The sequence below is a fragment of the Xiphophorus couchianus genome, chromosome 5, assembly GCF_001444195.1.
Source record: "Xiphophorus couchianus chromosome 5, X_couchianus-1.0, whole genome shotgun sequence".
In the NCBI taxonomy this organism is placed as follows: domain Eukaryota; kingdom Metazoa; phylum Chordata; class Actinopteri; order Cyprinodontiformes; family Poeciliidae; genus Xiphophorus; species Xiphophorus couchianus.
Window position 1 is genome coordinate 30,695,205 of NC_040232.1, and position 26,887 is coordinate 30,722,091.

Sequence of the window (26,887 nt, forward strand, 5' to 3'; positions counted from 1 at the left end):
CCAGTAATAAATACAAGAGTAACAATTTGATTAGACAAAAATTTGATTATTTTCTAGTTCTGTGTTAGTGGATATTATTACTGATTATAAACAACAGCCATTTTATTTATTCAGAAACAAGATATTCTCTTACAAAATAACTTTAATCCCCAAATAATCCAGAGCTGGATGAAATATGCCTCGTCTTCATCCAAGATTATTATTTTTATGGTACAATTATAAAATTTAAACTTACAGTTAATGTCTGTTAAGTAAAAAGAATAAAATGAACGACAAAATCACTATTCTAGAAAAAGTTTAACAACAGCATAATAAAATATTGCTGGTTGCGTACAAATAAGTTCATATTGTCAATTAATATTTTTATTTGGATAGTGATTATTTAATTAATACTTGCTGATGCAAACCGTCTTTTCTGTTTAATTTGATGTAATATTATCAGTGAAAAACAATCTAACAATAAAGTATTTAATGACATATTTTAGCTGTACTAACATCTCTTTTCTTTTTCCAGATGTTACAATAAAATTTACAGAGAACTCCTGTCATATTTAAACTCTTGAAAACCAAATTGTAATTTCTGAGAAGTTTTACATAATAAATATGTAGTTTAGATTTTAATTTCAACAGTTTAAGAAAATAAATACATCTGTTGTTTGGACCATGTATTCAGTAAATCAACCATTGATAAAGATCCAAGGCTATGCAAACAGAACACAGGCAGTTTCTGGTAAGTTAGTGTCAAACTGGAAAAAAATGAAAACAGTTAGCGATGGGGTAAATTTTAAAACCTCAAAAGACTCCACGCCTCCAGGAAGCATATCTCAACAGCTGAGAGTCCAGATCCTTTTTATGAAGCAAAAACTAGAACAAGGGGTTCTATGGGTTTTATGGTTTTTGCCAGACCATAAAAGGATATGAATACTTTTAAAAGACATTGTACATTCAAACTGGAAATTTTGGCGTCTGATTGTTGTCGAGATCTGCTATTGATCCTTTGATTAATCGTTTAGGTTGTGTATATTTTTAAGATGAGCTGCACAGTGGCGCAGTTGGTAGAGCTGTTATCTTTCAGCAAGAAGGTCCTGGGTTCGATTCCCGGCCCGGAGTCTTTCTGCACGGAGTTTGCATGTTCTCCCTGTGCATGGGAGATAATAATCCCATTCCCTTTCTGCAAAGTTCGCGACACTAACTTTGTAGCTTAAGAGGAATTTAAGCTGTGATCATTAATTAGATTTTTAATTTAATCAGTTACATTCTGAAACCGAATTTCAAATTCTCCAAAAATTGTCACACCAACACTTTGGGTTATGATCACCATTGAACCACCTCCTGAAACAGTGAAGGTAAGAGTTCATCTTGTTTCTGGTGGATTGCCGTTGTCAGTTCAAATTCCTACTCCATTCGTCTTTGGCGTTGTTTTACCCACCCATGTCCACAGTAAATGAAAGAACATTTGCTCTCAGTACAATTATTTTTCACTAATGCCAGTGTCTACCCACGCCCGTCAATGGGCGAGAGGCTGGGTACAATCCATTGCCAGTCCATCGCAGGGGAACACAGACACAAACTGCACAAACCACCATGAACACACACACACCACGCCTAAAGAGAATTTACAGAGATATATTTGATCAGAGTTGAATGTTTCATATAAATACTGCCATGAAGTCATGTGTACATCTGCTTATGTTTGCGTGTGCACATGAGAGCAGGACAGATGGGACTTTGACATTTCCCACAAGGGGAAATGTGGGAGGACCTTCAGGTTTGGAGTGTTAAAAGGGCTTCGCTTCACACTGGCAGCAGATAGGAACCAATCTGGAGGATGAGAAGGACTCTTCTGCTGCAGCTGGTCTCTCTGGCCTTTGCCTCCTGGGCTCCTCTGGCTGATGGAGCTAATTTGTAAGTAGACCTAAGTGTCTGCAGCACAATAGAAATATATAGAACTTAAAGCCTAAAGATGCAATTTATCTGTTTCTTTGAATATAAACCACTTATGAAACCAAATTATATTTTGTATGGCTTTGCATTTTTCTTGCATGATTATCTAACATGTATTACTAATAGTTTGCAAACGTTTAGTACTTACTACTACTAAACCCTTTTGCTTTACTTGCTGCCAAAATGTTGGCCTGCACTTCGTTTGGTGTTTGCTTTTACTGAGTACATAGTCCAAACAACAGATCATCGCCCTCTACATAAAAAGTAATCTTAAAAATACCCATCCATCTATTTTCTAACACCTTTGTCCCTAGTGGGGTTGGGAGTTGCTGGTGCCGATCTCCAGCTAACGTTCAGGGCGAGAGGCGGGGTTCATTCTGGACAGGTTGCCAGTCTGTCGCAGGGAAACACATAGACAGACAAACAACCATGCACACTCACACACTCACACCTAGGGAGAATTTAGAGAGACCAAATAACCTGACAGTCATGTTTTTGGACTGTGGGAGGAAGCCGGAGAACCCGGAGAGAACCCACGCATGCACAGGGAGAACATGCAAACTCCATGCAGAAAGACCCCGGACTGGGAATCAAACCCAGGACCTTCTTGCTGAAAGATAACAGCTCTACCAACTGCGCCACTGTGCAGCTCATCTTAAAAATATACACAACCTAAACGGTTAATCAAAGGATCAATAGCAGATCTCGACAACAATCAGACGCCAAAATTTCCAGTTTGAATGTACAATGTCTTTTAAAAGTATTCATATCCTTTTATGGTCTGGTAAAAACCATAAGACCCATAGACCCCCTTGTTCTAGTTTTTGCTTCATAAAAAGGATCTGGACTCTCAGCTGTTGAGATATGATTCCTGGAGGCGTGGACTCTTTTGAGGTTTTAAATTTTACTCCATCGCTAACTTTTTCCTGTTCCAGTTTGACACTAACTTACCAGAAATTGCCTGCGTTCTGTGTTTGCGTAGCCTTGGATCTTTATCAATGGTTGATTTACTGAATACATAATTCAAACAACAGATGGACACTAACTTACCAGAGAGTGCCTGCGCTGTGAACAACCATCCTCCACTACAAAGAGAGATATACACTTTGTAGTGTATCAACCAATGACAAACATAGGTTGTTAATATTTGACATTAACAACCAAACAAGATGGTTGTTAAAGTTATTTCAATATTCGGCTGCTTGGCCAACACAAACTGAACAGCTTTGTTCACTTCCTTTGCTGCCATCCTAAAATAACACAGAAAATCGACGTCGTAAGCCAAGATACTGTAAAAAAGTCCTGCTTGCAGTTTGTCCCAAACTGAAAGATGTAATAAGGGTGGAGTGTTACCCTCAGTCAATGAAAAAAGACCTTTCCCTAAATGACCATTGGCCATTAAAAGAATTCAGTTTTGAATGTTCAAATTCATATTTTTTTTCCCCTTGTGATCATCATCACATAGTACTACCCTCATCTAAATGCACTGGGGAAAAGTAATCACTCCAAACCATAAATTAGCAGTATGTCTGAAGCAATTTGTTGTGAAAATAAATGTTGGTTCATGTGTCACCAGTAATCTGTAGTTCTTTTCTTTCAAAATACCCATGTACCATATCATTTACCTGCAGCAAAGTGATGTCCGCCCCCAACCTGATGCGAGTAGGAACAGCAGAAAACATCTTTGTGGAATGTCAGGACTGCACTGGAGGGGACATGGTCGTCAGCATCAGCGTGATGAACCATCCGGCCAAAAACAAGAAGCTGACTGGGACATCTGTGACCCTCAACAGGTTGAATAACTACCAGGGGTTTGGAAAAATAACTGTACGTAAAACACTCTTGCAAATTGCTCTATAACAGGACTGTTAACATGCCTGAAGTGTTTCTTATCAGTCTGCCTTCTCACTCTGGTTTCAGATACCGGCAGCAGAATTCAGCAAGGATCCCACCATGAGGCAATATGTTTACGTTCAAGCCAAATTCCCAGACAAATCTCTGGAAAAAATGGTCCTGGTGTCCCTCCAGTCTGGGTACATCTTCATACAGACGGACAAGACGCTCTATACTCCCAACAGCAGGGGTAAGAAGGCGCTTTTCCAACGATGTTGGACAAAATGGATAGCATATTTAGATGTCTGACTCACATAAAATAATCTTTGTGAGAGGTATGGTAATACGTTTTAGCTTTGGGAAATAAAGCACAGCTGCAGAAATCATATGGTCTTGGAAAGAATCATTTTAGGAGAAGTGCAAATACCCTGACCGATTCCAACACAGCTTAAATAAATATATAGATGCAAGCAGTTCTTTGCATCTATATGTTTACCATAGACATAGATGTAATCTGTGCAACTTTATTTGTTTTACTTGCCTTACCTAATTACATGGTTGGCTTAGGCATCTCACTCTGCTGCCAAGAATTAAAGCAAAAGGACAAAGTATAAAATAATTATTTTCATTTTTGACCTCTAACAATGAACACACAGGAGAATTTATACACAAAAAGTAGGCTACAAAAAATGAGGAGAGAACCAAATTATGGAAAGTTAAAAATGAACAAACTTAAATAAATTAATCATTAAATTATTACTTAAATGAGCCATAAAATAAAAAAAATGTTTAAATAACTTCCACCTTATTAACTTAAGTTAATTAAAGGTGCTATTTGTGACTTTTTTTTTAAAATCTTTTACACACCAACAGTCCTCACACTACTTTTATTTACATTGTGATCTGACCAGCTCCCAAAATCAGTGGAAGCAGTTCGCTGTTCAAAGTTCAAAGTTCAAAGTTAGTTCAGGAACTCAGCTGCATGCATTCCTTCCTCTGATTGGTCATTTCCTATCTCTTCTCTTTGTTTCTCTTTTCTTGGCCCAGCCAATAGGATGAATGCTGCTTTAAGTCTCAATGGTGTGATGGGGTGTTTGCGTATACACCTTTTTGTTGATAAATTATACTTTGTGGACGTATTTTGTGTGTCTCCTCTGACTGATTCTCATGAAGTCATTGCACTGCCTAAAGCAGAGGTGCCATCCTGCTTCTTTTAGATCTGCTTCTGATCCAACACACCACAATGGCTAAACAGCTAAATTTTACTCATGAGCAGATCATTCAGCTCTGCTAAGTTCTGCTAGCTAGCACTTCATTTCTCAACCAGACAGTTTTTCAATTGCAGCAGAGAAAAAAAGAGTTAGTAAACTACACAAACATTAGAGTTGCTCACTACATTTGTGCACTCTCATTAGCAAACAGCTATTTGAAAGAAAAAGTGAATATGCTATTTTTTTTAAAGATATAATTAAAATCTGTGAGAAACTGTTATGTCTTTCTGTCTCTCTGCCAGTTTATTTCAGGTTGTTTGCCTTGACTTCCCATATGGAGCCTGTGGGCACAAACAATCAGAACCAAGATGTCGGTGTGCTCATTGAGATTATGGTACTGCGTTTCATTCTTTTCCTACCGTATCATATGATAACAGGGAAGGCAATAAATATCCAGGATCAATCCACATTTATTTTTCTTCATCCTGTTTAGCAAATTATTTTCATATTTGAGTTCCGGGAAAAAGAGAATACTAAAGTCAGCGAAAAGAGATAACTGGAGCAAATGAAAGGTATTATTAAAATATAAATGGTCTAACTTTTAAAACCTGTTCATCGTATACGTTTACCTTAGACGCCTGATGGAATCATCATTCCTTTGGATACAGTCACTTTGAACTCTGGTTTATTCTCTGGAGGTTACCAACTTAGTGAGATTGCTAGGTGAGTAAATTTACAATAACTATAAAACATTTTTACTATATTAAATAAATAAATTCTTATTTATTTATTTAAATAAACAAGTAGTTATTTATTTATTTGTTTAATAAATAAACAAATTCTGTAAACAAATCCAAGTCTGTAACAAGACTTGGTCATGTTACAGTTTGGCAATCAGGTCCTTAGCCTCCATAATGCAAATTGTCTTTGAGTGTATTTAAATTTTGAGTGTAATTAAATTCTGGGCTGTTTAGATTGATCACAGTCATACAGGTTTTATTTCTTGAATAAAACTTATTAATATGCAAACAAGTAAGTCACTTAACAGGGAACTAAATGTAGCAGATTAGCAAGAATGTAATTTTCATTTTATTTGCATATTATTATTATTATTATTATTATTATTATTATTATTATTATTATTACAAAGCATAAGAATCAAATCCCTTTCATAAGAATTAACTTCTGGACGGATATCCGATTCACAGGATATTTAGAGGTTTTCTTGAGAACAATTTTCCCAGCTGATCAGAGATTTTCGGCCCTGTGTGTGTTTCTATGCGTCTTCCTTAGCCCTGGACTGTGGAAGGTGGTGGCAAAGCTCCAAAGCAACCCACAGCAGAGATATTTTGCTGAATTTGAGGTCAAAGAATATGGTAAACATTCAGTTATGTAGACTGCTTTCAAATGTATCCAACCTTCACGCTGTTGTTCACCTAGTGAGGAGTAAGATAAAAAACCGTTTTCATTTTGCAGTACTTCCTAGTTTTGAGGTTAAGTTGGAGCCGGTGGTCCCTTTCTTCTACGTCGACAGTGACCAACTTACCATCAACATCAAAGCTACGTATGCAATGACTTTTTATCATCTTCATAACTGAAAGAAAAGGGGATTTGTTTGTCACTTTTATTCTTAATTTGTCTATTTCTTTGGTTGTAGGAAACTATCTGTACAGGGGGTTTATGGGACTGCTTATGTGATGTTTGGTATCATGGAAGATAACGTGAAGAGAAACATCCCACACTCTCTCACACGAGTCCCAGTGAGCTCCTGTACTATACTTTATGTTGTTAAAAATGAAATAAGTCAGGCTGACCTAACTTGGGGTTGTTGGATCGTAGGTTGTGGATGGCGAAGGGCAGGTCACACTGCAAAGGAATCAGATCGCTCAGACTTTCCCAGAAATTCATCATCTTGTAGGAAAATCAATCTTTGTGTCTGTCAGTGTGCTGACAGACAGCGGTGAGTGACTGTGTTGAATTTTCAGTGTTTTATTACATTTTAAATAACTCTCGTTTATCAGATGAACAAGCAGCAATATGAAAACAGAAGAGGTGAAGGAAACAACACTGATATTTGAAAAAATATATAGTTTTTCTACCTCAGTGATGAGTAATAAAGACATCAAAGGAAGATTTTTATCATTTGGTTGTCTTTTATTTGACAAAGCAATGGGAAATTAAGTAGCACTATTCTGTCCATTTATTTTTTATTTTTTATTTTTTTATCTAGGCAGTGAAATGGTGGAAGCAGAGTTGAGAGGCATCCAGATTGTTACGTCGCCGTACAAAATCACCTTCAGAAAACCGCCCAAATTTTTCAAACCAGGAATGTCCTTTGACGTTGTGGTACGGAACCAAATGTTATTTTTCTTATTTCTATGTTAAAATGTTGGTATCTAAGAACTTTAAAATTTTGTAATGTACATTAATGTTTGGCTTATCAATTACTAATAATTATGATTCATAAGTTATTCATGAAATGCTAAATGAAGTTGGGGCCGCAGCTGATAATCAGGAATCTTTTGTCAAACACATCAGTCTCTCAGAAAGGAATGAATTCAACACTACTGGACTGTAAACACTGCACACATACACCACAATAAGTATGAGAGTTTAATAACGAAAATTAGCCTTATAGTTGAAATATTCAGCCACCAGATCCCATAACTAAATTAATAATTTAGTAGTTTCCTTTTAGATGACGTGGGCCCAACACTGTTCTAACTGCATATTAATCCTAAAATGTACTTTAAGATGTTCAGAACCTGTCTAATTCATTTTCCTGCACTCAATGGCAGGTTGAAGTAGTACATCCCTATGGCTTTCCAGCAGAAAATATCCCAGTGATAGTAAGTCCCGGTGAGGTGAGGGGAGTCACAGCAGCCAATGGGATGACAACACTCACCATTAATACACCAGCAGCGGCTTCCAAACTGAGAATCACTGTAAGTTTGTTGGTGATGAAGTACTGTGACTCTAACTCACAGTCAAGGCAACAGCAATTTGCTGAAATTGACTAAACATCATACATTTCATGTGTATATAAATACACATATAATGTGTATGCATATAAATACACATAAGATGTGCATTTATATGCAGCTATCTATTAGTCAAAGGATCAAATCAAATATGATGAAACAAAATGGAATACTGAAAAATAACCTCAAGACTAATAATAGCCATTCTGCTCACATTCTTCTAATAGTAGATTGTCAGAAGAACAGCAGCAACACAGCAGTATCACAACTCAACATGAACATCTGCAGAGAAAAAAGAGAGATGTGTGTGTGCAAACAGATGGGAGACAGGGACAATAGTGGTGTCCCTCCCTGGAAGAAAAGATCCAGAGCCAAATTAGAGCAAAGGTATTCTAAAACAGTAGGCGTGTGGCTTACCCTTTGGAGTTAAACTAAGTGAAATACACATAAAATGTGTATTTATATACACACAGCTACAGTAGATACAAGTGTATTTCTTAACAAGCCAACCCAATCACTGCAGGAAAGTCAAAAGACAAATGTACAGACATCAGGGCTCCCAAAACACAATGTGGAAAAACAACATGCTTCCTGCCTTTTTTGTTACACAGTCAACAGTCAGGATTCTGGCATGTAAATTGTTTAAGAAGAATGTAAAAACTTATTTTGTCTTTGAAGTGGTAGAAAGTTTGATTTGTATGCTTACACAGTGCATGTATGGATGAAATTACAGGCAAAAACGGACAAACCCGATCTTACACCATCAAGACAAGCAGCGGCTGAGATGGAAGCATCAGCTTTTTTGTCCAGTAGCAAGAGCTATATCCTCATAGGTAGGCAGTAGTCTCAAAGACGTCCGGTGCAGGTCACCAGTCTCATTTATTACGTCTTAACAATATTTACAACTTTGTAACCTTGCAGCCACAGACACAACTGAGGTGATAGTAGGAGACAACCTGAGAATAAACCTCAATCTCAATAAACCACCACAGGAAAAGGACATCACATACCTGGTGAGACATTTCTTGCACTTGCCAGTGATGCACACACAGAATTGCTCCCTCCTCTTAATTGTGCTAGTTTCTCTGTACATATCCAATATCTGACTAATATCCAATTCTGCGCACCCCAGATCCTAAGTAAAGGCCACTTGCTGAAATCTGATCGCTACAGAACAAGAGGCCAAGCTCTAATTTCCCTAAATCTTCCCATCACCACAGAGATGTTGCCCTCATTCCGCATCATAGCCTACTACCACTCAACCGATAATGAAGTGGTGTCGGACTCTGTTTGGGTGGATGTGAAAGACTCGTGCATGGGCTCGGTAAGACCACCGACTCTGTGAGTCAAACCTGGGCAAATCCTTGGTATGTTTGGAAATATTTTGTCTTATTTCCTTCCCATGTAGTTGACCTTGGAATCAAAGAGACCGCTTCCATCCTATGAGCCTCGCATGATGTTCACTCTGAAAGTCACAGGAGATCCAGGGGCCACAGTGGGACTCGTCGCAGTTGACAAAGGCGTCTACGTTCTGAACAACAAGCACCGTCTCACCCAGAAAAAGGTACATCTCACAGTATCTGAAAATCTAGAAATTGACTGTGTATGTCTGGTTTTCTTTAACCATAAGCCTGGTTGGTTCACTTCTCTACCCTGCAGGTGTGGGACGAGGTAGAGCATCATGACATAGGCTGCACACCAGGTGGTGGGAGCAACAGTATGAACGTGTTCTTTGATGCTGGGCTGGTGTTTGAGTCGAGCACCGCTTCAGGAACTGCCTACAGACAAGGTGAGTTCACTTCACCATGTTGTGAATTTGTATTTTTATTCTCAGTCCAACTAAATGAGGTTCTGCATACAATTCAAATGCCTTCATGGAGTTGAGTTACATTTAATGATATGAATCCTTAATTATTATTTTAAAATTCTGAAGGGTGATAATCATAATTATTTTGAGATGAAAACAATATGAGGATGTGTTTTTGATGGATTTTCATACTGGCAGAAGGATTAAACACTGACTATTATTTTGGTAATAATTGTCTTCTTTAAGGGTACTAAATTGTTACTTATCTAAAAGATGTTTGGTGTTCAATTTCAGAGCTGAAATGCCAAACAGCATCCAGACAGAAAAGAGACACAACTACTGAGGAAGTCACGACTACCCTACGTAAGAGATACAGATTTAAATCAAAAGAAATCCCTTTTAATGTTGATACTTTTTTTTTTACTAATTCACATACAGTTGAAACCAGAAGTTTACATGAAAAGAAACAAAAACCCATACACCTTTTTTGTCCTCACTGTTTGAGGTTAAATCAGACCAAACATATCTAATTTTAGATAAGATAGAATTACTTTTTATATATATATGCTAGATGCATATAAATAATGTGAGAGATAAGAGTTTTATTTATTACTGTCTTCTAAACCAGAAGCTTACACTTCCTCAGTATTTAATAACATTGCCTTCAAACTTTATGACTTGGGTCAAACATTTTGGGTTTTCTTCCACAAGCTTCTGACTATTGTCTGAATACTGACCCATTCCTCCTGAAAGAGCTGCTGTCAGGTTTACAGGTCACCTTGCTCGCACGCGCCTTTTCAGTTCTGCCCATAATATTGAGCTTTGTGACACCAAAACATTGACTTTCATGTCTTTAAGTTGCTTTGTATCTACTTTGGCTGGATGTTTATGGTCATTGCCCATTTACAAGACTCACTTGCGCCAGAACTTTAACTTCTGTTTGATAAGTAAAGTCTGAAAAGAGTTCAGTCTCAATTATTGAATATAAATACTTTCAATAAAAGATTAAAATGCCCTGATGCCTTCATCATAATCTTTAGCTCTTCCCCAATACTGTGAGATTCAAGATAGATGTTCATTTTACTTCCAGTGAGAATAGGAGAAATAAAATGAAATTAAAATATGAACTGTAAAATGGAGCAATATCCTAAGTTTTCTCCCAGAGTTTTTCAAATCTTGGGAACAATTCTTATCCAAGTGTTCAAACACCTATGGGTTATACATATTGACTGTCAGGCCAATATCATAGATATGTAGGAAAGGACTATATAAAACATATAATGATCCATTCAAATGCACATAGTACCCAGCTATAGGTTATATAGATTAGCTAGTGTGAGGTGTGTGCGTGTGTGTGTGTGTGTGTGGGGGGGGGGGGGGGTGCACCTTGGGCATCTTGTTGGTCAGAGCAACACAGTGAACAATCATCCAGGTGGATCTCACACACCATCTCCATCCAAAATGACCCAGATTTGAAACCTGACCTTCTTGTTCCAAAGGAAACGGTTGTAACAACTGTGACGCCTGTCAGGGGCGCAGCTATACATTCTGAGGTGTATGCGAACATGTCATTGGTGCCCCCATTCCCAACAACATAAACTTGCACAACTCATTTTTAATTAAAGTATCAATAATAATAAATGCACATATATGTGAATAAATGGTTGCCTACAGGGCAATTAAAAAAGAATTAAACAAAAAATCAGGGCAGTATTTCACAATTTAATATATTTGAGCCAAAGAGCCACTTCTGTTAGCCTGTCTAGAACCACCTGTGGGCTGCAGGTCTGAAGCATTTTGTTAGCATGTTTTCTATCATTCTTAGAGCTTGATAGGAAGCCTGATCCAAACTGGCAACCCACATTAATAAAATGGTGAAGTAATATTGACCACAAAATACTGTATTTATAAAAGATATCAACATTTTTCCTACACAATCCTAACAAACGTTTTTAATGTTCTCTTCACAATATTTATTTACTATTAATCTATTTGCATGATTTGTCCTTTAGATTGCCATCTATATTATTTTTCGGTCTCAGGAAATTTTTCGGTCTCATCCTTCAGTCATAACAGCTGTTAAGTACATAAAATGCTGACTAGAAAAAAAAAATTCCCCACATTGTTTTTGCGCCTAGTGCAGCGCCCCTATGCGTTGCATACACTGCATACCCACTTTTTGCGCCTATGAAAGAACAAACCCCTACGACTGTTCTTTTGATAGTATTCTGATCCATAACTTTTTTAAAGGTCAAATGTAACTTTTTAAAATGTACATACTGCCTTAAAGCAACGTCACTTGTAACTAAGTTTACGTAAGGTAGTTCACTAAATAAAGGAGGCGGTACTGAAAGCCTTGCTGTGACTGATACTGTTGTGCTGGATATTTTTTTTAACTGAAGAAACACAGACCATGTTATGTACTTAGGTGAATCAGATGACAGCTACATGGACAGCGATGCAATTTTTTCTCGAACCAAGTTCCCTGAACGTTTGCTGTGGACAGACATCCAGCTTCCTGTTTGCCCAGCAAATAGACCTAATTGGTGAGTCATTTGATGAAGTTGAAAAAAAATCTACAACAGTTAAAGAATAAAACACTGGACATTTAATTTGCAAACTAATAATCTCTAATTATATTTCTAACATTGCCTTTGCTTTTGTGTGTGTGTTTCAGTGAATCCACGTCGTTTGAGAAACATTTTCCACTGCGTGATTCAATTACAACCTGGCAGTTCACCGGCATCAGTCTCTCAAGAACACTTGGTGATGCGTCATCTGCGTTTCCCTCCCATCTCAATTTCAGCTTTCCCTTATTTCTTGTCTCATTTCTTCTTTGCCTTCACTCACCCTGAAGGTCTCTGTGTTGCTGAGCCGTTGGAGGTTATTGTTCGCAAGGAATTTTTCATTGATCTCCAAGTCCCTTATTCTGCCGTCCAAGGGGAGCAGTTTGAAATAGAAGCAATCCTTCACAATTACAGCCCAGACTCTATTACTGTAAGTCATAACATAACGGGACGGAAAAAATCTTTGAAACGGTCGAAGATTAAGAAAAACATAAGAATAGTAGCACTAAAGTGGCATGATTCACATTTATCTCCATTTTCCGGACTTTTGTATATCTGACTTGGACCAGAACTCAAGATCAAAAAAATCGTCAGCAGTTAGGATTATTCCCCCAAAATGAAATGCAGAATATTCCTGGATAATTAAAAAATGTAAGACAGCAATCAGTTTGAGAATGAGCAACATTATAATTTTATACTAAATGCTATTCAATAAATTATAACTCTAATTTTATGTAAATATTTGAAATAACACCTTTTTAGATCTTCATACACTTGTGATGTCAGTATCTTTCTCCATCTTTGTAATACTTTTAAGGTTCGTGTGGAACTGATTGAGGAAGAGAGTATGTGCAGCTCAGCCTCCAAGCGTGGGAAGTACCGACAGGAGGTCAAAGTTGGAAGCCAAACTACACGATCTGTACCATTCATCATTATTCCAATGAAGGAAGGAGAGCATAACATCGAGGTCAAGGCAGCTGTCAAGGACTCATCCCTTAATTACGGAGTTATTAAGATGCTGCGCGTTGTGGTAAGAGAGACAATGGGTTTATTTATTTTGTGCAACAATGGGTCTATTAAATATATATATATATGCACTGCCTGGCCAAAAAAAAAGTCGCCACCTGGATTTAACTAAGCAAATAGGTACAAGCCTCCTATTGGATAAGTACTGCATAGGCGATTATCTTTCAGCTGGCAACAAGTTATTTAACCCCAGTTGATGCAATGAGTAACTCCTCATTTCTTAAACAACCATGGCAAAAGACACATCCTGTGGTCGTGGAAAAGACGTTAGTCTGTTTAAGAAGGGTCAAATCATCGGCATGCATCAAGCAGAGAAAACATCTAAGGAGATTGCAGAAACTACTAGAATTGGGTTAAGAACTGTCCAAAGCATCATTAAAAACTGGAAGGATGGTGGGGAACCATCGTCTTCCAGGAAGAAATGTGGTCGGAGAAAAATCCTGAATGATCGTGATCGGCGATTACTTAAACGTTTGGTCAAATCAAATCGAAGAAAAACAACAGCAGAACTCAGGAGTATGTTTAATTGTGAACAAAAGCATTTCCACACGCACAATGCGAAGGGAACTCCAGGCGTTGGGATTGAACAGCTGTGTAGCCATAAGAAAACCTCTAATCAGTAAGGCTAACCAGAAAAAAAGGCTTCAGTTTTCTAGGGAGCATAAAGATTGGACTCTGGAGGAATGGAAGAGGGTCATGTGGTCTGATGAGTCCAGATTTACCCTGTTTCAGAGTGATGGGCGCATCAGGGTAAGAAGAGAGGCAGGTGAAGTGATGCACCCATCATGCCTAGTGCCTACTGTACAAGCCTGTGGGGGCAGTGCTATGATCTGGGGTTGCTGCAGTTGGTCAGGTCTAGGTTCAGCAACATTGTGTGCCCAAAGAATGAGGTCAGCTGACTACCTGAATATACTGAATGACCAGGTTATTCCATCAATGGATTTTGTCTTCCCAAATGGAACGGGCATATTCCAAGATGACAATGACAGGATTCACCGGCTCACATTGTGAAAGAGTGGTTCAGGGAGCATGAGACATCTTTTTCACACATGGATTGGCCACCACAGAGTCCAGACCTTAACCCCATTGAGAATCTTTGGGATGTGCTGGAGAAGGCTTTGCGCAGTGGTCAGTACAAGATCTTGGTGAAAGATTAATGCAACACTGGATGGAAATAAATCTTGTGACACTGCAGAAGCTTATTGAAACAATGCCACAGCGAATGCAGGCTGTAATCAAAGCTAAAGGCGGTCCAACAAAATATTAGAGAGTGTGACCATTTTTTGGTGGCGACTTTTTTTTTGGCCAGGCAGTGTATATGTATATATATAGATCCTATCCTCCAACCTTATCTACCTACAAGGTCTCTAAAATCAGCCATTGTCCACCATGAGAGCGGGGCTGATGGACAGTCCCGCCCACCAGGTCATCTCGCCCTGGAAGTTTTACAGCAGTCAATTATTGGTTGCCATGCTAACTTAGTGACGTTTTTTGCTATATTTTACACCCCCCCCTTTCCTTATCAAGCTCAAATAGACAGGGTGAGTACTTCCCCTCTGACAGCCAAACATGATCTGTTTGATATCCATGTTTGGCTGTCTGATATCCAGATATCAGTGATATCTGGATTTTAGCTGCGTGTCACGGCAGGGCATGACGCATTTGAGATATTTTGTAAACTTTGGATCTACGCCTGTAGCAGTAGGACAGTTCCTCCCGCTGCATTAGCCTCCTGTTGCCAGCTGGAGGATAATGGTGCATACACAGAAATGCTCTTGAGCATTTGGTTTACATTCAAAGTCCATGCGGAGCGTCGGACGTGTCAAACGCTCCAACCGATCCGAATTGGCACATAGCCTTTAATGTAAATCAGACGCACCTGATGCTCAAAATGCGCTTGGTGTGAACGCCAAGCGCTGTAAAGCTACAGTCGCACCTTTTTAACTTCACATTGAGTGCGCGCCAGCAGAGTAGTCGCATTACCTTTCTGTGACTTTTGCTGTTTTCTTGTTCTTTAAAGCGTTCTGTTAGGTTTTTCCACTCACGGAAACCCGTTCAAAGCATCGCTGATTTTTAGCATTGTTGAAAATACAAAACACAGCCGCGGATGGATGGAGGATAAATCAGCCTATGTTCGGATGTACTCAGCACTTGGATCTGGCTTTTAAAGCGTGATCTGGCGAAGAATCGTTTCTGATGTTTTGTAAACCTCCCGCTGCCTGTAACACCTTAGGCACCAGATCAGACACAAATCCAGGTTCTTGCAGACCGTAGAGCTGCTGTTAGCAAGGCCAACTTTTGAAAGGAGCGGAGAGGAACGATGGTTCTGTTTCATTTCCAATATGAAGTTTAAAAAACCCTGTTAGCTCAGATATTTTTTTCATTACCTCTCAGTCGCGCTTTTCTTTTTCTTTTGTTCCTGCGCTGTTGTCCGCCATTGTGACAACAGAAAGCTGATGTTTCCCAACTTTGGTTCATTGAAACCATTTTAAAGCTGCAATGTGTAACTTTTACAAATAAATATTTAAATAAATAAATCATTTTTTCTGCCTTTTTCTTCACAATAAATAAAAAGACTTGATTGTGAGAAATCAAGTCTGTCTTTAGGCAGAAAAGCATCAAATTTGGACCAATAATAATCAAGCATTCATGATGGACGTTTGCCAGAAAAAATCCAACTTTTTCAACAACACCGCCAAAATCCCCTTAGATAATACTAATCAAAGAAAATTAAATGGAAATGAATGAAGAACAAAATGCAAGAATAAACTAAAAAGCTAAATTAAATACAGAGGAATAAACTGGTATGGTAAGACCTTTCAAGCAATAATTAATACAGAGAACTGTATGGCAAGAACAACCAGACACTATTTTCAGATGAAAGATCAGATAATATTGTTGAAGTGCCATGGGTTTGTTGAGACCATTCTAGTACTAAGACGAAATATATCTAACAGAAGATAACAGTAAGGACCTTATCACTTATTTATGTTTTTAATTAGATTTGATATATTTATTTCTTCAATATTATTTTTCAAGTTAGTGTTAATGTCATGAGGTTGTTCAGTGACTCCATGACACTTAATCTGACTCATTAGGACTTGATTAAGAACCAGCCTTGGTCTTTGTAATTTCTGTCCAGTTAAACTATTAATCCATAAATCAATAGTCAGGTCTATATAAAGATATAATCCATGTTTCTGTCCCATATTTGTGTGGCATTAAGGATCTGGAAGTTTTGTTTTTCCACTGAAAGCTCTGGTTTTCACAATAAACTCCATGTGGGTCCAATTTTATGAATGATACTCTGATGTCCCGTTCTCCTGAAGGCAGCACAAAGCTGCACCACCAGAAACTGTCAGAAACACTGAAGAAAAGAAGAGTTATGACTGACATCATTGCAGTTCTGTCCATGTTTTAATGTTGCAGGGCGCTGTCTTTATAGTTCAATAGTTCAAAGTTTAAACTGGTATTGCTGTACATCTTTTATCTGGTCATTTTGTTCAAGATTTAGCAACTAACATCAGAAAATGGCACAGAACAAGAATATTCTTTTTCCACTATGGTTAGCTGCAGAAAGGCTTATCGATTTTAACTTGAATGTCCATTCACTGCATTTTTCGTAGACGCTTGTAAAAATAATTTTTATTCACATGGCTTTTTTGTTCTCTGGGAAATTATTTTTGATGATAAATACAGAAACAAGCATAAAAATCAAAACATCAACACTAGTGATAGTAATATTAATAGTTAAATAATATTCAGTGCAAAGTAGCCTACAATTTCTTTGGTGGGTGGCGGTGAGGGACCTGGATAATGGATAAGGGAGCGCTGGCCCAAAAAAGGTTGAGAAACACTGAGATACAGTAAGTGTATTAAAAAATGGACAGGTACGTTTGGATTTACTTAGATGTCATACATTTTAGAGTTTTAGATTTTTCTAAAATTGTATGTTTTTGCTTTGACCTACCAGAATCATTGAATATATGGTTATTGTTAATGTTTGTTCAAACTTTCTTTTTTCAGCCTCAAGGTGTACTGACCAAAGTAACCCAGAGTATAGCTTTAGATCCAGCTGTCAGAGGTCAAGGTATGTTTTTACATCATCAAGGCAAAATTTCAGTGATATAAGTTTTTATTTTCCTAACTAATTCAGTTGTTCTTTTCTACCTCCAGGTGGAACACAAGTGGAAACCCTGAACAGCAATATTGCCAGGATAAATTTGATGCCAAACACACCAACCAGCACACAAGTTTATGTGACTGGTGAGAGACACTGTTACACACCCACAAGAATTATACAAACAAAGCTGCTTGACTATCGACTATGCATTGATCTGGATTTATTCCATCTTTCTAGAAGTTGGAATATTAACATTTTTAATCTATCAATTTTATTTTGTACGTGCAGGCAGAGACCTAACTTCTTGGCTTTTGGAGAATGCCATTAGTGGCAGATCCATGGGTACTCTGATCTACCAGCCCTCAGGCTCTGGTGAACAGAACATGATCCACATGACTTTGTCAGTCATTGCAACCGTATATTTGGACAAAACCAATCAGTGGGAGGCTGTTGGTTTGAACAAACGTAATGAGGCTATTCAGCACATAAAAACTGGTAAGGTCACTTAGATGTAAACAGAAATGGATTTAACATATTAAAATGTGTGGTCTTTTGATTGCTGACTAAATAAATGTGAGGGTATTTGTGAATAAAGTAACAATTTACTATCTGTTTAGGATACAACAACGAGCTAGCGTATCGTAAAGGCGATGGCTCATTTGCTGTGTTTGCTAGTCATGGAAGTAGCACCTGGTAAGGCATTCAAGGATCAATTGTATTTTTTGGAGACAATACCTCGCTTCTCAGTATGTATTCTATATGCAGCTTGAATAACTAAACTATTCATTTTTTCTTCCCCACAAGGCTGACAGCTTATGTGACCAAGGTGTTTTCTTTAGCTTACAACTTGATAGCAGTGCAAAATGATCACATCTGTGGTGCTGTGAAGTATCTGATCCTCAACGCTCAGCAACCTGATGGCATGTTTAGAGAAGTTGGAAATGTACTCCATAGAGAGATGCAGGTTAGTACCTGGAAGGATTGTTTATTTCTATAAACATGGCGTCACATTTTTAACCCTCCTGTTATTTTTGTTTTTGAGGGACAGCAATAATGATCATGGGTCAGTTTGACCTGGGGAGTGTTTAATGATGCAACAGTGTCAGAAAACAAAAAAGAAATCCTCCAAAACATTTTTGTATCTGATTATTAACTCCAATATTAACCATTTCAATCAATATTTGTGCAATGATGTTTTTTTTTTTTTGCTCACAAATAAAGGATCAGTGACAACAATTTACTCATTTGGACATAAAAAAATTTAAATTACATGTAAATTACATTTTTTTATGTCCACTGAAAAAGCATACACACAAAAAAACAATAAGTATCCTTGAAATTGATTTCTTGTAGATTTGTTTTATATTACATTTGGAATATTTTTTTCAAGGGGGGATCTTTATAATTGAACTTGAGTCACGTACTCTGTTCACATGTACCTTCAGTGTGTAATGTGTTTAGTACTCCCTTGCAGAGAGTATTTATGTTTCAATAATAAGTTGCATAGCACTGGCAGAGAGGATATTTCATGTTTTTATGGGCACAGCATTGGCTCTGCTGTACACCTTGCAGCATCTAAAGTGAAATAAACAGTATTTATTTTTTACAGTATTTACATTTAGAAGCACTTATAAGAGGTAAAGGGAAACACAAATGCCTTTACCATATGTTAATTTCCAGTATTGTCTATTATGAAACTGAGAATTCATTAATGAAACAAAACCCAGCGTTTTCTTTATCCAACCATCATAATGAATATTTTTCTTGACATGTTGGTGTTTGCGTTTGTGCTTGTTCAGGGTGATGTGCTTGGCGCAGACTCGGATGCCTCCATGACGGCCTTCTGCCTGATTGCCATGCAGGAAACGCGCACAATATGCGGAGCAACTGTAGATGCAAGTGCCTCGACTTCATCACGCTATGTTTTCTAATTCCCTGCTGTTAACTTGTTCATTTAGTTCAAAACTATTTGTACTAAAGGTTTGTCAAAACAATAAATGTGAAAAAACAACTCTGTGACAGTGAACAGAAGGGAATATTAAAGGTTTATGTTTTCACAATGATCTTTCTTGACTGTTTCCCAACAAACCATTACATTCCCATGTTCTCCTTTTTATTTCCCTAGAGTCTTCCATCCAGCATAGAAAAAGCAGTCACCTACCTTGAGAGACGTCTCCCCAACCTCGCCAACCCTTATGCTGTCGCCATTACATCATACGCCCTGGCCAATGAAAACAAACTTAACCGGGAAATCCTCTACAAGTTTGCTTCTCCTGGTATTTATCCAAAAAAATCTAAATAAGTTACACATACGTACATATGTATGTATAAATGCATGTATGCATGCAGGCTGCATCTTCTGGCCTGGGGCCTATAGGAAGAAGTGCTGTTTGAGGGTTAGGTTTAGGACTGAGGTGTGAATTGAGCTTAAGTTATGGTTATGCTGACGATAAATAAAAAATTAATGGAAGTCAAGGTGACGACTTTGTGAAGATAGGAAGACATACCTATGTATGTGTGTTTGGGTCAGGGTCGGCCCAAGGCAAAAGAAAACTGAGCGGGTGCTGAGGGCCCCGCAGCCACTAGGGGGCCCCCTAAATGGAACTCTTGCTTCTTTGTTTGTTGTTTTTCCTAGTAATGATTTCTGATTAAATTAACAAAAACACACAATTTAATTATAAAGTTGTGATTTTTTTTTACAATAATATATATTTGATCATGTAGAAATAATTTATAGAGGGAAAAGAAAAAAAAAAATAAGTTGCTCTTGTTTCTCGTAGGGCCCTATATATTTCTGAAGTTATTTTGGCTACAAAATGGCGTGCTTGAAAACGTTTGATGACAATAATTAAAAGTTTGCAATGTTTGACATTGTCTAGCAAAATGTTTTCATATCAGGCTAATGCATTAATATGCCAATGAGCTGCTCTAAGCTGTACTTGGCGATATGTTGTTTGCTGCTGAGCATAATCATTTATGATTAAAGCAAACATTATTTTTAAATCAACTCATGAGTTTCATAAATTATAAGTTATAAGTAACTTCTACAGGAGAACTGATAAAATGATTTGTGGGCACAGAATCGGCTCAGTACTGGTCCACATTCTCAGGTAAGAAGGACTCACCTGGGATAAATTACATTTTTATTGGGATTACACCTAAAAGATATTAATTTAATCAAAGTATGTCATGAATATGTGTGTAAGTATTCCATCTTAAGTGCAGTGCATACTAGTTTTTTTTGTTGCTTTTACCATCACTGGATGATACATGCATATGGGATGTAATGTAAGCAGCTGTCAGAGACGCAATGAGCTGATAGCAGTGGTGCAAATGATCTAATTGTCTGACTGCTGATTCCAGCCGGTCCACAATGTTAGCAGAAATAAAGGGCCCCAAAACCAAAATTCCCTTTGGGCCCAGAAGGGGCTTTGGCCGGCCCTGGTTTGGGTGGTTAGGTCTGTCTGGGTAGAAGAATTGCAATTTATTAACTATGTCAGAAATATTTCAAAATATTTTAAGATGTTTCTGTTTTTCAGAGTTAAACCACTGGCCTTCATCTGGAGGACAAATGTTCACACAAGAGGCAACAGCTTATGCTCTCTTGGCTCTGGTCAGAGCTCAGGTGAGAAACTGTTCCATGAATATAGAGTTATAGTTATTTTTTCCATTATTACATTGAAATACAAAAAATTGAACATCAATTGGAGCAACGCTGTTTTATAACATTTAAACAGAGTTGTATTAATGTTTTTTTTTATTTGTTTGGGTTTTTTTTAACAAATAGCTTTTTATGTGGGATTTTGCAGGCAGTGTCTTTTCACTGGTGGACAGCAGTCAGAGCCTTTTCAGTTTGCAGATTCAAGAGTAAATCAGGGGAAATAATGTTAATACCAAAGCATATTCCAAATAAATTTCTACAATCTAAAGTAACTTAAAATTAGTAGCATTTTAATCACATTGAGCAAGCTTTGCATCCCAAATGCTCTCATTGAAATGAAACATCACACATGCATTTAGGGGAAGAGCTGGATCTATGTGTTCATTAATGAAAATCAGAGCAAATAATCACTCATTTGTCATTTGTGCTACTGGCTTTAGAAGGAAAAAAACGGTTGGGGACAAAGTAATTTACAGAATTGTTTAAAATAATTTCATCACTTTAAAAACATTAAGAACAAAAAACATTTTATGAGTACCATCACCAGTGCACTTTTAGCTGTTAAAATCTGTTTTATCGTTTGGTTTGCTTTAAAATAAAATTGCTATAATGAAGCCTTGGCGTAAATTCAAACTGGAAGACTCTCTAGGTTCAGTATGGAAAAAGCAAATGAGATATTGGAGAGAAGATATTGAAATGATGCAGAATATATAGAGAAAGAACTACTAGCTTCTTTTGTTTTCTTTCACTATAGCGCTTTGAAGATGCAAAGCCTATCGTTAGATGGTTTAACCAACAACAGTTTGTGGGTGGAGGCTTTGGGTCAACACAGGTAACTCATAACCTTTGTTCTTGTAACCTTCTAGTTCTTTGAAAAATATCACTTGTCAGTTAAAGTGGAGTTTTTCTTAATTCTTGTCATTTTTCTTTCTTCCCAGGCCACTATTATCGTGTACCAGGCCGTGGCAGAGCACTGGACCAAAGCTACGGAATCAGAATACAATCTAAATGTTGAGATCTTGATGCCGGGCAGATCAAACCCTGACAAGTTCAACTTTAACAGAGAAAATCAGTTCACCACAAGAACATCTAGAGTGAGATCAGAACCTTACTTCACATTTACAACACTTGACCTTTATTATGATTTGCTTTTTCCTAAATTGCAAGTTAACATTTTGACAGTTTAATAACATCAACCAGGATGTGAAAGTTACTGCCACAGGAATTGGAGATGCAACAGTGAAAGTAAGTAACTTTGTGTTATACTCCAGGCAAGTACTAATTTATTTTTAGCAGTGTATGAACTGTGAACCATTAACACTAAGCAAAAGCTTTCAAACACAAAGGATAAAAATAAAGCAATACACCTTGCAGCCCAATTCTATTCTCGCTGCATATTCCATCATATAAAATCCAATAAATGAGACCGTCTCTTTTTTAATCTTGCTTTGTTTTGCTCTTTTAACTTCATGCACAGCGCACCATCAAACATTTAATGAAATACAACTACGTCTGGTTTGAAGAATTTTAATTACTCTTTACAAAGTAATGCTCAGCTTTCAAATTTTATTTGAATTGTACCTTTGTCTATAAAGGTTTTCAGAATATCTCCTTTTCATCTCAGTTACTTTCGATGTGGAAAATCTGAACTTATATGCATATGTGCTATGCATTTTTCTTATTCAAATAAATAACATGGGAGAGGAGCAATCTCTGTTCCTTAGAAACAGGGAACAACAGTGGAAGTATTGTTCTAGTGTTGTTCCAACGGGGTCACACTGACCCTTTGTGCGCATTTACGGGTTTTGCCGCACTCCTCTTGAGCGTTGCACTAAAACCGCGGGATGGTTAATCGATATCTGAAGAAGACATTGTGCAGCCTAAATGAATCACCTGTACACTGTTTAATGTAGGCAATGCCATATTCCAATTATTGTTTAGATTCTAAATCTCATTGCAAATCAATTGCATTTTGGAAAATAGTTGTATTTTTTTCATTGGTTACTTTGCATATGAGGCACATTTAGACAGATCACATCTTTTTCTAACATTACAACACAATAATTATACTCTCTCAATGTGACAGATGGTGTCATTTTATTACGCCATTCCTAAAGAAAATGGAAATGACTGCCAGAAGTTCAATCTCTCTGTGCAACTAATCCCAGGTAATTTTTAGGCATTGTTTTGTTTTGCAACATCTTGCCATTTTATCTCATCTTGTGATTTGAACAAAATATTTACGCATGTTTCATTTATAGTTTCTTCAGAAATATCGGATGGGGATAGGAAGACATACAGACTTAGGATAGATGTTTTGTGAGTATTGTTCACACTTCAACTTTTGCTAGAATAATTACCTGGAATGATATAAGTTGCCTTGTGCGTTCCACATACAGGTATGTGGACAGGAATCGAGACGCAACCATGTCAATCTTGAACATCGGCCTTCTAACTGGCTTCACTGTTGACACGACGGATCTCGACTTGGTGACAGACTGAGATACATGAAAATAGAAAATTTTAACATTAAGTGTTAGATGTTTTTGATATTCCGAGGTGTGTTTGGTTTATTAGATGATTGAGGCCACGTGTTTATTTGTGTGTGCAGTTGTCTAAAGGACGCGCCCGCGCCATTGCTAGATACGAGATGAACACAGTTCTGTCCGAAAGAGGCTCACTCGTCATCTATCTGGACAAGGTAATAATTCACCTTCTGTTTTCCTTTCAGCTAACTCATTTGTTAGTTGCTCCACCATAAATGTAAATCTCTTACCAGGTTTCACACACACGACCAGAGGAGATCAGCTTTAGGATCCAACAAAAATTAAAAGTTGGCGTCTTACAACCATCAGCCGTGTCTGTCTATGAGTACTATGACCGTAAGTTTTTAAAGGGATGGGCTATAGTTTTTTTTTTTTTTATCTTAATCAACTCAGCTGCGCATTTCTTGTAATCTAAGTTTTCCTCTACAAAATTATTTTTCTGACGCTTTAAATTTATATAAATATGCACGTTCCCACTCACCTAACCGGCTGCTGTGTCAGAAAATCTCTATTGTGGGACAATAAAGGATATGTCTACTTTATTCTATTTTATTCTAAGAATAGATTTGTTTTAAATATGTGGGGGTGGGGGGTTGTCTTCTATTTCAGAAACACCGTGTGTGAAATTCTACCATCCGGAGAGGAAAGGAGGACAACTGCTCCGGCTCTGTAGAGATAATGACTGCACCTGTGCAGAAGGTAAGCAAGAATAGTTTGCATGAGGATTGTAGGTTGGAAAAACACATGGTTTACTTTCCTGCATTCCCAAAAGCTGAAATTTTTCTGAGGAAGTTAGCAAAATCGTCCTTTTTCATGTAAAAGCCACACCTTACTGTATCAAATTTTGTTACACATCGACACAAAGCAATGCAAGTTTGTGAAGTGGAAGAAGAAGAGTCAATTAGTTGATTTTAAAATATTTATATCTGAAAAGTGTGGCCGGCATGTGTATTTGGCCCATCCATCCATTTTCTGTTCACCCTTTGTCCCTAATGGGGTCGGGAGGGGTGCTGGTGCCTATCTCCAGCTACGTTCCGGGCGAGAGGCGGGGTTCACCAAGGACACGTCGCCAGTCTGTCGCAGGGCAACTGTATTTGGCCCCCTTTTTTTAATTACCCATAAATAAAAGACACTGTTATTTTTATTCCTATGGTCTATGAAGAAGTCAGACCCAGGATATTAGTGAAGTAATAGCAAAGACCAAACATTATTGATGACAAAAAAGCACTAAGAATGCTGACAGTTAGGTTATGGTTCCTCTGGAGAAGCTGTGCAGATTCGCATCTCACATGGCAGAATCTGTTCTTATGATTATAAGTCATTAACTACCTGACCTTCAATGAAGAATGCAACATAAAAGTCACTGCTGAAAGAAAGCCAAAAGATTCCCATTTTCCGTTTGCCGTAATCCACGTAGGAAACTTAGGAGATATGTTGATGAAGAGGTTCTTGTTAGATGAGAAAAAATGGAAGATTTTGGCCTGTGTGCATGCAAAAATCTTTGTGTGGGAGAAAATTAATGTTGCACATCGTCCTGCACACACCATCTCCACTTTGAAGCTTCAATCTGCAGAAAAGCTTTTCTTTGTCATAGACACAAAATATTGAATATCCCGAGCCTGCTATTGAGGGTTGTCATAATTGTGTAAACCATGTGTAAAATATTTCCACTTTGCAGTTTTTCACTACTTTGTGTTGGTTCATTCCATAAATTTGAATAAAAAGCTTGGACATTTTCACAATCTCCATAGTTTTGCTAGGCACGGTAAATTATTTAATTACATTACTTCTGCTTTATAGATGCCTTCATTTTTATTAGTAGTCCTCTTTAACATGTCACTTGTTCATAGATCTGCAAACATACGTACATGAACAGAATCTCTTTTTGTATCACTTTTTAGAGAACTGCAGTATGCAGAAAAAGGGTCAAATTAGCAACGACGAGCGCACAGTTAAGATCTGCGAGAGCACGGAGACCAGCAAGATAGAGTTTGGTAAGAAACGGCAAGCATGAAAATGTCTAACAAAAGAAAACAGACTTTTTTAGTTAGAGCAATGCAAGATGAAGAGATCTCAAACCTGTACATTGTCTGCCCACAGCGTACAAAGCTAGGGTGGAAAATACTGACTTTGAGGTGGCTACAGACTCGTACATAATGACCATATTGCAAGTTATTAAAGAAGGTGGGTAATGAACTCTTTGAAGAGCTATGACTTTGATTTTTGAGTTGTTTTGTATCAAGTCCTTCAGTGACCTGAAGGTCCTCACTTTTTTTGTCTTCTTGTTCTACACTTTGACCACAGGAAGCACTGATGTTGGTTCTGTTGGTAAGCTGCGCTCATTCTTCAGTTATCAGCACTGCAGAGATGCTTTAAGTCTGGAAAAGGGCAAAACTTACCTCATCATGGGATCATCCAAAGACATTCACAGAGACGACCAGAAGCAAGGGTAAGTTGTTGCTCATGCAAGGGGGTCATTTAAAATCATCACTGCTCATTAAAAGCCAACGTTCTGGTCAGAGAACTAAACATAAGAAATCTCCTGAACGCCATTGGGAAGTTTGAGTTAATAATGTTCAATTTGAAAGGTTTTCTTTAAGGGTTTACTGAGGATACAACTTAAAATTTATAATTTTTGTCAAAAAGAATTACACAACTTTACATGTTATCCCACTCTTATCCTAGAGTGTGTGAACATTGACCCACACTTAGGGACACACAAATGACCCTTAGCATGTTGCAGAGACACCATAAGCTCCTTGTTGCCATTAACGAGCTGGCATGATGTTGCATCTAAATTATTAAATAATATGAAGTTTATTTAGCTTTTGATCTGGATGCAGAAAATATACTTACTTTGACTTTTCATGTGTGTGTGTGTCCCTGCTCCTCTTAGGTACCAGTATGTGCTGGGGGAGAGGACCTGGATCGAGTACTGGCCCTCAGAAGCAGAGTGCCAGACCGATGAACATCGACCTGTCTGCGTAGGCATTGAGGACATGGTCGATCAGTACACCAATTTTGCTTGTGAACTCGAGGAAATAACCGCCCAATTTTAAATATGTGTGGGGGACCAGTTGCTGGGGAGTTTAGATCAAGGACCCCCCCTTCCATTAAAATGATTCTATTCTTGTTCCTATGAATATTTTGCTTTGTTTTGTTATTAAAAAGCACTGTGATTCATTGTC

The 26,887-nt window shown here is 37.7% G+C and overlaps 1 protein-coding gene across 1 annotated transcript; it reads left to right on the plus strand.

Annotated features, from left to right (window-relative positions):
* Positions 1–1,795: 1,795 nt before the first annotated feature.
* Positions 1,796–26,887, plus strand: LOC114144685 (complement C3-like). Its single transcript, XM_028017765.1, has 42 exons — positions 1,796–1,905; positions 3,576–3,771; positions 3,865–4,027; positions 5,291–5,382; positions 5,623–5,711; positions 6,282–6,364; positions 6,465–6,552; positions 6,646–6,748; positions 6,828–6,948; positions 7,219–7,334; positions 7,787–7,933; positions 8,703–8,802; positions 8,891–8,982; positions 9,102–9,293; positions 9,378–9,533; positions 9,629–9,758; positions 10,071–10,139; positions 12,205–12,322; positions 12,454–12,542; positions 12,634–12,773; positions 13,161–13,373; positions 17,396–17,459; positions 17,546–17,635; positions 17,781–17,987; positions 18,110–18,185; positions 18,297–18,456; positions 19,292–19,387; positions 19,618–19,768; positions 21,032–21,117; positions 21,908–21,985; positions 22,092–22,247; positions 22,336–22,398; positions 23,240–23,321; positions 23,424–23,472; positions 23,553–23,643; positions 23,765–23,854; positions 23,933–24,035; positions 24,309–24,398; positions 25,601–25,693; positions 25,800–25,883; positions 26,004–26,148; positions 26,596–26,887. The coding sequence occupies exons 1-42, from the start codon at positions 1,829–1,831 to the stop codon at positions 26,756–26,758; spliced, it is 4,791 nt and encodes a 1,596-aa protein (XP_027873566.1). The 5' UTR covers positions 1,796–1,828; the 3' UTR covers positions 26,759–26,887.

Bases quoted from the DNA above. Each gene is read 5' to 3' on its own strand.
- LOC114144685 (XM_028017765.1), top strand. From the start codon at position 1,829: ATGAGAAGGACTCTTCTGCTGCAGCTGGTCTCTCTGGCCTTTGCCTCC. The intron at 7,934-8,702 runs GTAAGTTTGTTG...ATGAAATTACAG, and splicing joins CTTCCAAACTGAGAATCACT to GCAAAAACGGACAAACCCGA. The intron at 18,457-19,291 runs GTTAGTACCTGG...GTGCTTGTTCAG, and splicing joins TACTCCATAGAGAGATGCAG to GGTGATGTGCTTGGCGCAGA.